The sequence below is a fragment of the Cercospora beticola genome, chromosome 7, assembly GCF_033473495.1.
Source record: "Cercospora beticola chromosome 7, complete sequence".
NCBI lineage: Eukaryota > Fungi > Ascomycota > Dothideomycetes > Mycosphaerellales > Mycosphaerellaceae > Cercospora > Cercospora beticola.
In genome coordinates this window covers 2,801,070-2,812,883 of record NC_088941.1, presented here as the reverse complement: position 1 = coordinate 2,812,883, position 11,814 = coordinate 2,801,070, and the positions used below count along the sequence as shown (strand labels likewise).

The window sequence follows — 11,814 nt, the reverse complement described above, 5'->3', positions numbered from 1 at the left end:
GCAATACTGCTGCTGCAGCAGCGTGAAAAGCGTGCATTTTCCACGCCTGACATGCTCGCCATCCTGCTCTCTCCTCCTCCTCCACGCCGTCATGGACTTTTTCCTGTCTCCGCAGTGCGGCGCGCGTGTCAGCAGACTGCTAGCCGATCATCACGTCGTCGGTCTGGCCGTGTCGCTGGTCCAAGGCCGACGACTCGAGAGCAGGGCATATGGCAGGGCGGCACTGGATCCGCCACGAGACTTCACCGCTGACACCGCTGTGCCCGTCGGCTCGGCGGCCAAGTGTCTGACTGCCGCCGCCGTCGCGCTCCTGGTCGCCGACGACGACGCTCACCCGGATGTGCAGTGGGAGGCGGAGATGCGGCACCTGCTACCCGCTGACTTCGCGCTGCCGGGCGCCAGCGACGTCGCTGTGTCCGATCTGCTATGCCATCGCACCGGCCTGCCACGGTGAGGGCGCGTCACGACGTACACCGCACATGAACGAAACGGACTGATCACCGCGTAGGCACGAGCTGGCGTTGCTCGGGAGCGGAGCGGCGCGACCGGACGATGCACGGTCAATCACACGCAAGCTTCGACACTTGGCTCTCGCCGCCCCGCCGCGCCACTCCTTCATCTACTGCAACCTCACCTACACCGTGGCCAGCTATCTCGTCGAGGCCAAGAGCGGCGATCCCTTTGCCGCCTATCTCGAGCGCCGTCTGTTTGAGCCGCTGCACATGCACTCGACATGTCTGGGCCACGCGCGGGCGAAGGCGAAGGCCTTGCGCATCGCCGAAGGCTACTCCTGGGATCGCAAGTCCAAGCAGCATTGTGTGATGCCTCACATTGATGGTGCTGAGCTTCAGGGAGCCGGCAATATCTTCTCCACGGCCGGAGACTATGCGAAGTGGATTCGTGCCATGATGCAGCGCGAAGACCCAATCACTGAACACGTCTTCAATGCCCTCACCGAGAGCCGCATCTGCCAAGACGCTGACCTAGATCTTTTCTACGCATTTGGCTGGGACGTCCGCCGCTACCAAGGCCATACGCTCCTTCTGCACAACGGAGGAGAGGCAGGAAGCGCGACAGTTCACTTCTTCATCGCCGACCTCCAGTTCGGAGGTGCCATCGTGAGTAATTCAGCGCATGCTGACAGCCTCCTCGGCCAGCTCATGTACCTATTCATCGATGAGGCCCAGCGTAGCACATCGTCTCCGTCCGTCCACGACATGTCGCAGCTAGCGCTGGAAGAAGAGTGGCCCGACACCGCATCCGAGTGTGGGTCGGTGGCATCGAGCGAGGATCACGTGTATTCTATAGATGACGCTATGAGAGAGGAAGAACAGATCGTGCAACATCTCTGTCCAGGCATTAAGACTTTTCAGCCCTTGCTGCTGCCACTCGAAGTATATACCGGACGATACTGGAACCCCGGCTACCAACAAATCATTCTACAGGCTCGAGCTGATCAATTGTTTGCAGATTGTTCGGAGCGGTCCTGCGGCTTCACCTTAACGTACAAGCACATCTGCGACAATACCAAGTTCATCGCTTACATGAGAATGGCCGAAGGAGGCAATGACATCCCGCTCTCCGCTGTGTTCGAGATTGAGAATAACAGGGCGTGGAAAGTGGGCATCAGACTGGAGGATATGCTGCCCCAACACATCTGGTTCTCGCGACTTGAAGACTCATCGATCGATGGCATCTGATATGCTCTATAAGCACTAGCTCTCTCCCCGCAATTGTGTCCCAGGTGTTCGCTGCCCACCGCCATTCTGAAATAATTTGCTTGTGCTCACCACTGTCTTTCCGCTCCCTGCGAATTCGCCAGCTAGGAGGTGCTTTGGGCTAGGAAAGCAACGCACGCTGTAACCCGATAGCAAAGGTTCTGCTAATGAAACGGTTATGCGAGCAAACGTCTCTGCCAGAAATGCTTGCTGACGTGTCTTGTCACGATCTACAAACGCTTGCCTTAGCGCGAAACCATATTCTCTAATGAGACGTTGCACAACACTGTATACGACAGTCAAAGACGATCTCGATCCGGACATGGTTGAGACAAGCAATGTTCACGCTCGTTGCCGAAGCGGAGGGCATACTTGTAGGTCCTTCACAAATCCTGTGCCACCCAGCAGATCCATAGCGTGCTCGCCTTTTGGCCAGAAATCACTTCGAAATGGGCGGACTTTCAGTCACAGACGGCTTCAGACACCATGATCGGACTCCAGAGGAGAATGCTTGCATCGACCTCGTGAAGAGGCCTTCTCCTCATGTCCCGGTGCCCCCGGCGGACGATGAATGTAACACGGGCGCTGCTTATTCCCCGTTCTCTCTGCTGCCGTCCTCTGGCAATACCTCCGATACCATCGCCCATGCTGCAAATCTCTGCGGTGTTAATCCATCCAGCGTGGCCGACATCCTACCATGTACTCCGCTCCAAGAGGGCCTTATGGCGCTCGGAGTGAAGAATCCAGACAATTACGTGGTTCAGTTCTCGTATCAGATCGGGCCAGACGTCGACCTCGACCACTTAACGCGGGCTTGGAAAGAGGTTGCTATGTCAAATCCGATTTTACGAACAAGAATACTCAGCCTGGCGACCGCAACTGAGTCTGGACTCTGGCAGGCAATTCTTGATGAGCCGTTGGAATGCAATATCGTGGATACGCTCGACGATTGTGCTAGTCGCAACCTCCACATGGGTCTTTCAGATCCACTTTCAAGAATAACTATCATTCGAAAGCAGAATGCCTCAGGACATCGTCATGTTCATTGGCAAATCCATCACGCCATTTTCGATGGCTGGAGTCTGGATCTCCTCCTCGACGACGTCGAACGCGCATACTATCAACAACCGCGCACGCCACTTCAGCCAATGCAATATTTCATCAATCATTTGCACTCCCAGGACCAAGGGGCCCGAAAGCTGTTTTGGAGAGAGTACTTCAACGACACTCGGGGCGTACATTTCCCCTCGTCGCCACTAGGACTGCAGGCATTTCCCGACAGCCAACTGGAAAGTACGTTGACAGCGATCTCGTGGGAGAAGTGCGACTACACGAAAGCCACCATCATCGCAGCGGCCTGGGCCTTGGCAGTGGCGAATGAATCGGGCGGGCATGAAGCTCTTTTCGGGCTCACTGTGAATGGTCGCCAAGGACAACTTGAAGAACTTGGTCTTGTTGCTGGACCGACTATTGCCACTGTGCCAAAAAGAATAGTGATGGGTTCTAGCTGGTGCTACAATGATCTACTTAGCTTCGTCCAGCGTGATTCCGTTGCCATGCTTCCTTTCGAGCAGACTGGACTTCAAAATATCCGCGCCGTGAGCGATGAAGCTGCGATCGGCTGCAGGTTTCAATCACTTCTCGTGGTGCAACCTCAGCTGTTCAAGGCTGATTCCACTGCTTCAAGTCGCCTGCTGCAAGAGTTGGACACAGACGAGGATTCACGGTCGCCATCCACATCCGACACATACGCAGTCGTTGTTCAATGTTGGCCAGACAAGGATTCCTTGCGTGTACGAATCGCATTCGACTCCAATCTGGTCCCCGAGAAGCAGATTGAATTCGTAGCTGCAAGCTTCAGGCACGCGGTCATGGAGTTGTCTGATCACAATCGCGCTGCATCGCAAATTCAAGATGCTCAAATGGCATCCTGGAGCCTTCATCAGATTTGGGAGTGGAATGATGCTTTGCCCGAGAAAACACCGTTGTGCGTGCACGATGTGATTGCGTCGCGAGCCCGGGAACGTCCTTTAGCATGTGCAATCAACGCTTGGGATGGCGATTTCACTTATGGAGAGCTGGAGGGTGCGACAACAAAACTCGCTCTTCACCTCCGACCCAAACTGGTCGCCGGCGAGACCATAGTGCCAATTCTGTTTGAGCGGTCGAAATGGCAGACAGTCGCTGCACTCGGCGTTATCAAAGCAGGCGCGGCATGCCTTTGTCTGGATTCGAGACAACCGGTAGCCCGCTTACGCACTATCATCGCTCAGGTCGGCACTGAAATACTTCTTTGTTCGAGCAGCAATGTCTCTCTCGCGAGCAAAGTTGGTGCTGAACGCCTCGTCGTGGTGGGATCAGACTCCATGTGGCTCAGAGAGGAACCCAGCGGCGCATTGCCCCTGGTCAAACCCTCAGACACGCTCTATGTGAATTTCACATCTGGAAGTACGGGCGTGCCCAAGGGAGCGATGAACACACATCAAAGTTTCTGTTCCGCTATAACTCATCAACAAAAGTTGCTTCAATTCTCTGAGGAATCTCGCGTTCTCGACTTTGCGGCTTGCTCCTTTGACGCATGGTGGACCAATTGTCTGCACAGCCTCACATCTGGCGGCTGCCTCTGCATACCTTCGCAAGAAGAACGTGACAACGATCTTGCTGGCTGCTTGGAACGATACAACATCAACTCTGTCGATCTGACTCCTTCCGTTGCGCGAATCGTCGGCCGATCTGCGCTCTCCCGTCTTTCCACTCTCATTCTCGGCGGAGAGCCTGTCATCCCCGAGGATGCCCATCTAGCAGGCCCACAGACCCGAATCTTCAATGTTTACGGTCCGGCAGAGTGCACTATTACCGCAACGATCGCTGAAATCCGGCCCGATGACATTAGCATCGGACACGGACGAGGCGTGTGCACTTGGGTTGTTGACCCAGATTCGCAAACTTTGAGTCGAATTGGAGCTGTGGGTGAGCTCTGGCTTGAAGGACCGTTGGTCGGCCAGGGGTATCTTCACGATCCGGTTCGTACGAAAGAATGCTTCATGGAGAATCCTGCGTGGTTGGAAAAGGGTATACCTTCTACCGTCACAAGTTCAAGCAGAACTGGCCGCCAAGGACGTGTGTATCGCACTGGAGATCTCGTGCGGTACAGATTGGATGGATCACTAGAGTACATCGGCCGAAAGGACAGGCAAGCCAAGATTCGTGGGCAAAGGCTGGAACTCAGTGAAGTCGAACACCACGTCAAAGAGGCGCTGTCATTGTCAGTCTCGGCGATTGTGACTGCGGAAATTATTCAGTCGTCGAATGGTGGAAGTGCAGTGCTGGTTGCTTTTGTCACGTTGAAGCACGATGCAGAGAGCGCAAAAGAACAATCTTTGCACGATAGCGTGGTTCAGAACGCTGTGCGTGGGCTTTCTGCAAAACTCCTGGAGAAGGTTCCATCGTATTTGGTACCGTCTGCATTCTTTCCATTGATGACCATTCCCAGCATGGCGTCAGATAAGATCGATCGAAATGCGCTTCAAGAGCTAGGAAAGACTCTCTGGTCCCAACATCAAGAGAATGAAAATACGATCGATACAGAACCTACCACACAGCCTCAGGGTACGACTCAGTCAATTCTCCAAGAAATCTGGATGTCCGTGCTCAACCTATCGCAGACCGACGTGACAGTGGACAAAGCCTTCACAAGGCTCGGCGGAGACTCCATCTCCGCCATGCAAGTCGTCGCACAGGGAAAGCTCCGCAACCTCCTGTTCACCGTCACGGACATTTTGGAAACTGCAACGATTCGAAGACTGGCCAGTCGCTGTCGGATCGCAACGACGCATGACGTGGGTAAAGCCACCTCGAGCGAGGAGGAGGAGAAAGAGCTCGAACGGGAAGACAAATTCTTCGGACTCTCTCCCATTCAGCAAATTTTCTTCGATCTATATCCCGATGGCCTTAATCATTGGAACCAAAGTTTCCTTCTCGAGCTCAACAAACCCGTGAGCAAAGAGGTGCTCGCCGCTGCTTTGGAAGCTGTTGTGGCGAGACATGAAATGCTTCGCTGCTATTTCGACAGGGAATCGAAAGTTCATTGCTGGAAGCAACGTATCATGCCGATGTCTGAATGCCCGTATCCTATCCTGGTCGAGCATGTGGTTGAATCACACGAAGCAGTGCAGAATATCTGTCAATCACGGCAAAAGTCCTTCGATCTTCGCCGCGGTGGATTGTTCGTTGGGGATTTATTCCATGTCGAATCAAGCAACACCCAGCTATTACTTCTCTCGGCGCACCACGCGATTATCGACTTGGTTTCGTGGCGCATTCTCTGGGCGGATATAGAAGACTTTGTTGAACATGGTAGCTTAAGATCTCACGCTACAGCTTCGTTTCAGCACTGGCTTCAGCGGCAGCATACTGTGGGGGCGACTCTTTCGCCACTTGCAGTTTTGCCATATGCGGTCCCGAAGCCACAAATGGATTTTTGGGGTCTGACTGCAAATGAGAATACGTTCGAGGGCTGCGAGGCTTTCAGTCTTGTCTTTGATGCAGAGCTTACGGCTTCTTTGTTTGGAGAGGCGAATGAGGCTTTGCGAACTGAGCCGATTGATATTATTATTACTGCTTTGACACGCTCCTTTTGGCAGACTTTTCCTGAGAGAGAGCCGATTGTTGTTTGGCTCGAAGGGCATGGACGAGAGTCATCTGATGACTTATCACTGGACATCACGAACACTGTGGGGTGGTTCACTACTCTTTGCCCCTGTCCTCTTTCCATGTCATCTGAAAGCACCTTGCTCGAGCTGGTTCGCTTGGCAAAGGATAATCGGCGACGGGTACCTGGCAAGGGACAGCCGTATTTTTCTTGTCGTTATCAAAGCAAGTCTGGGCAGGAAGCCTTTGGAACTCATGACTTTCCCGAACTGGTCCTCAATTTCTCTGGGCAGTTTCAACAGTTGGAAGCCGAGACGGGTTTGTTCAAGCGTCCGGAGAGTTTAGACACTGCAGATCTGGACTTGTGCGAAATGTCACCCACAGCGCAGCGAAGCAGTGCAATCGAGATCAGCGCCGAAAGGTGTGAAGATGAATTTCTGGTCACATTTCACATCCACAAGGACATGCGCCATCAGGAAAGACTCCAGTCTTGGACGAAGTCTTTCGCTCAGGCGCTCAAAACTCTCACGCAGGAACTACAGAAGACGCCTCCGTCTTTTACGTTGACAGATTTGCCTTTGCTGTCTTTGTCATATGAGAGTCTTGACGTGATGCTCCGGCAACAGCTCCCGCGAGCCGGAATTCCTGTGAACCAAGTGCTTGATATGTACCCTTGCCTGCCTGCTCAAGAGGGCATGCGTGTCAGCATCCAGAGTGGGTCCGCATCGTATACCACTTCGAACATCTGGAGTTGTGTACGAAGTCCTGGCGCTACTTCTCCATTGTCAAGCGCGAAACTTGAACAGGCGTGGGGAACGGTGGTCAAACGACATAGTATCCTGCAGACTGTTTTCATGCCGCACCCGGAAAACGGTGGCTTCATCCAAATATTACTTCGAGACCCAGAAATCCTTGTCAAACACATCCGTGCCGCCAGCGACACTCACCAAAGCGCAACAGCAACTTTGGCAACCCTCAACCCGCCACACTTCCTCCCGCATCAAGTCGAGCATACTTTCACGATTTGCGAAGATCCTTCCAGTGGCGAACTCGCCTGTCGACTCGACGCCAACCATAGTCTCATCGACGCCGCAAGCCTGGGTCTGATCGTCGCCGAACTGGTGAAAACTTACGATGGTGCAGCCTCGAGTTTCGCGACCGTTACGGCCGCCGCACCTCCATTTCGCGACATCGTCCGCCATGTCGTGAGCATTCCTCAAGCGCAACGTCTATCTGCGTGGGAACGACTTCTACAAAATGTCAAGCCTTGCATCTTCCCCACTCAACGGAGCGAGGATCTTCGCGGAGAACTTCTTCGTGATGAACGCTTCGCTGTTCTCGAAGTCCCACGGAGCGAAATGCACGGCGTGGCGGAGTTTTGCGCTACACGAGGTCTCACACGTTTCGTCTTCGTGCAGTTGGTCTGGGCGCTCGTCCTCGCACAATTCACCGGTCATCGTGAAGTTTGCTTTGGATATCTTTCTCACGGACGAGATATCCCCGTCGATGGAATCGAAATGATGGTAGGCCCTTTGGTTAGCTTACTCGTGAGTCGCATCGATGTGAGAGCTTCTGCTGAGGAAGTGTTTCGTCGGGTTTCACGGGATACGATTGAGCATCGGAATATTCAACATACGTCGTTGGCCGAGATTTTGCATGTTTTGGCGATTCGTGGACAACAGCATGGGCTGTTCAATTCTACGGTTTCGGTACGTGGTGCGGATCTGGCGATGAGTTCGGGGAGTTTCTCGCTTCAAGAGATGGGTGGGGAGGATCGACATGAGTTTGATATTGGGCTGAGTGTTGCGTTGGAGCGGGAGGCGATGGCTGTGGTTGTTGAGTATCGTGAGGCCACGATTCCGGTTCAGACGGCCCAGGCGGTGGCTCAGATGTTGAAGCTGGCGGTGCGGTATTTGCTGAAAACACCTGGGGAAGAAGGTTTCTGCTACGGGCTTGAAAACGAAACGAATGGCCTCTGGCACGGTTTCTTCCGGTATGTCGTTGGCTGCGAGGAGCATCTGGCAGAGTCAATATGGCGGGAGCAGCTCGATGGTCTGCAGGCCACTCACTTCCCTCTATCATCGGACGGCGCTGCGGAGACTGCATCTGTTTGTCGAGTGGAAGCCGACATTCCGGAGGTCACGATGCACCATATGGAACCTGAAGTTACGCTGAGGACCGCATGGGCTCTGCTGTCTTCACGCATGACAGGATCTGACGAAGCAGTCTTTGGCGTTCTACCCGCGGCTGGAACTGAAATCGTCGATCCGTTGCCTATGCGTCTTGCAATTGACCCGTCCAGCAGCTTGTCTACACTCACACGTCAAGTCGAATGTCGGGGTGCAACCATTCGCAAATTGCAGCGAACACCCTACGATTGGCTTAGGCTGATGAGTGATGATGCGGCTTTCGCGTGTGACTTTCACGTCGTACTGGAAGTGGGAAGCGAGAAGTCTTTCCATGGGCCGCTGACTATCGCCGCGCCATTGAGATGTACACTGGATGTTCAGCATCAGAAACTTTACTTGTCATGCAACAACGGGACATTGACTACGGCACAGGCCGAGCGGTTAGTGAACCAACTACGCCATGTCATCAGCCAAGTGCTAGACCAGGATTTACAAGACACGAAGCTAGCTGGCTTGAATTTGACCGATTTGCAAGATATTCAGCAGATTTGGAAGTGGAATGCGAACGTTCCCGAGGCCGTGAGCACCTGCGTTCATTCGCTGGTAACGCTCAAAGTCCACGAACAGCCTTCGTGTCCTGCTGTCTGCGCCTGGGACGGTAGCCTTACATACAAGGAACTGGATGATCTTTCGACACAAGTTGCGAAACAGCTCATAAGCAGGGGAACAGTTCATGGTACCGCTGTTTTGCTACTTTTGGAGAAGTCCATGTGGATGCCGGTCGCTGCACTCGCCGTGATGAAATGTGGCGCCGCTGCAGTGGCGACAGATCCTTCTACGCAGCCTGAAGAGCGACTCGCGGCCATGGCGAGACAGGCACAATGCACGATCTGCTTATCTTCCGCCTCAAATATCGAATTGGCGCAGCGAATCTGTGACACAGCTATGATCGTGGGATCGAATCTGCTCATCGAGTCGTCGCAAATCGCAGACCAGGAACTCTCCATGGTGAGTCCGTGCGATTTGCTGTACATACAATTCACCTCGGGAACCACAGGCGATCCCAAGGGTGTCATGATCACGCATCAGAATATGTGCTCTGCGCTGGAATACCAGAGGGTGAGTCTGAACTATCAGCGAACCTCGAGAGTGTTGGATTTTGCGTCCTACGCGTTCGATGTCTTTTGGTCGAATCTGGTGCATACTTTGACAATCGGTAAGTACAGTACAGTGCTAACTTTTCGGTGATCCCGTCCACGAGACTATGTGCTGATAAGAACCAGGGGCATGCTTTTGTATTCCCTCACCAGATGAACGGATGAATGATCTCTCTGGGGCACTTTTGAAATACGACATTACGCTCGCCGATCTCACGCCTTCTATCGCCAGGCATCTATCTGGTATTGAAAGACTTTCCACGCTCATTCTAGGTGGAGAGGTTGTGCTTCCCAGTGATTGGCACACGCTAACAGAGCATGTCGAGGTTCGAAATGCTTATGGACCGGCAGAGTGTACTCCGACAGCGACGGTGTTGAAGGTTACGGCAAACACGAAGGGCCGTAGTATCGGTCGGCCTGTCGGAATATGTGCTTGGATTGTGTCTCAAGAGGATTCCACGCAGCTCTGTCCTATAGGCGCCGTCGGAGAGCTCTACTTGGAAGGTCCACTCGTAGGTGAAGGATATGTGGGCAATGCAAGTTTAACGAGCAAGTCATTTATACTTGATCTACAATGGCTCACCTCTGAAATTCCCGGCCTCCAAGCAGGTCGCCCTGGAAGGCTGTATAAAACCGGAGATCTGGCTCGGTTCGACGAAGATGGAAGCATCGTGTTTCTTGGGCGTAAAGACACCATGGTCAAGATTCGTGGCCAGCGTGTAGAGCTTGAGGAGGTTGAGCACGGTATACGGTCTGTGCTGGAGACAATGAATGTGGCGACAAAGCGCTTCAAAGGCGCAGAGGTCGTGGCTGAGGTCGTTGACGCTCAACTTGTGGCTTTTGTCTCGTTACAACAACCAACAGGAGATCACGAAGCGACTATTCGCCGCCTATCGCCGATTGCGACCGAGAAACTGGCATCCCGACTACCCACTTACATGCTTCCCTCAGAATTAGTATCTTTGCAAGATATTCCACGAACAGCGACAGGCAAGATTGATCGCCCTGCACTACGCGCCTTTCATCAACGTTCACAAAGCGAGTTCGAGGACGAAGTCACCAAACAGCTAACTGCACGCCGCGAACCTTGCACCAAGGCTGAAAAGCTGGTGCAAAAAATTTGGGCCGAGATTCTGGAGATCAGTCCAGACGCCATTGGACTTGACGATAGCTTTTTCCGGCTTGGTGGGGATTCGATTGGGGCGATGCGGTTCGTTGGGCTTGCTCAACGGCATGGAATCTCGCAACTTACTGTGCGAGATGTTTTTCAGAATCCGGTGCTTGCGGATCTCGCTTCGTTGGCTGTGGAGGGCTCGATGGGTTGTTCTCCTCAGCTGGTGTAGAGATAGTGGTACATCATGACTTGGTTTGGAAGTTGTGCGAGGCAGAGAGAAGGTTCTTCAAAGTGCACAGATTGCTGTGTGTCCTTCTCCCTAGAATCCAACCCTGCACGTTCTTTGGCCTGACAGTGTTAGAACAAGTGCGTTAGCTGGCATCAAGCCTTTGCAGTAGCGGCTACATCGAGGATGGAGTGTTCAATTGGGCCGACAATTGGGTTGAGGGTAGCACTCATACCACGAACGGTGCTCTATGCTGCTGCAAAAATTCGGCATGCTTGCGGTATCAGTCAATTGATCATTTAGTGCCACTACAAGAAACTACACAAACGTGCCTGCCATCGATCAGCCAACATGCAAGAACCCGCAAAAGTCGTCAGCATAGCTCATTCCGTTCCAGCCAACTTCTTCCTCAATTTGTTTGGCATCGTCGCCCATTGCGCAGAATCGATCGGCCCACGAGCAGCAATCATCTGATCCCTAGCCTTGCGAAGCTCGTGGATCGCCGGCAGAATGCCTCTCTCCGCGTCAAAGTTGGCAAGAGCACGTTCCACACGAGATATAGTGACTGCAAATGTTGATTAAGGAACGAACTACGGAGGTACGAGAATCTACGTGTAAGGCACGCGAGTGAATGCCAAGAACGGATGACTGCCTCAGGCACCGCTGTGCATCAAGTATTCCTGATGGGACTGGGATCGGAAACCATGCCACGAATGGCATTGAATGCTGCTGCAAACATGCCGCTCATAATTGCGGTGGTGAGGATGATCGGGATGGGTGTATGACGCGGATGTTGTGGTGTCTGCACTTACTTCGGATG

General features: G+C 53.2%; 2 protein-coding genes across 2 annotated transcripts; both read left to right on the top strand.

The window, feature by feature from the left end:
• Positions 1–91: 91 nt before the first annotated feature.
• On the top strand, positions 92–1,700 carry RHO25_011328 (uncharacterized protein; the record flags this gene model as incomplete). Its single annotated transcript, XM_023601826.1, has 2 exons — positions 92–450; positions 509–1,700. 2 exons carry the CDS (start codon positions 92–94, stop codon positions 1,698–1,700), a joined length of 1,551 nt encoding a protein of 516 aa, XP_023451246.1.
• A 467-nt stretch (positions 1,701–2,167) lies between these two features.
• Positions 2,168–10,997, top strand: RHO25_011327 (uncharacterized protein; the record flags this gene model as incomplete). Its single annotated transcript, XM_023601827.1, has 2 exons — positions 2,168–9,713; positions 9,781–10,997. The coding sequence occupies 2 exons, from the start codon at positions 2,168–2,170 to the stop codon at positions 10,995–10,997; spliced, it is 8,763 nt and encodes a 2,920-aa protein (XP_023451504.1).
• Between the last annotated feature and the right edge of the window lie 817 nt (positions 10,998–11,814).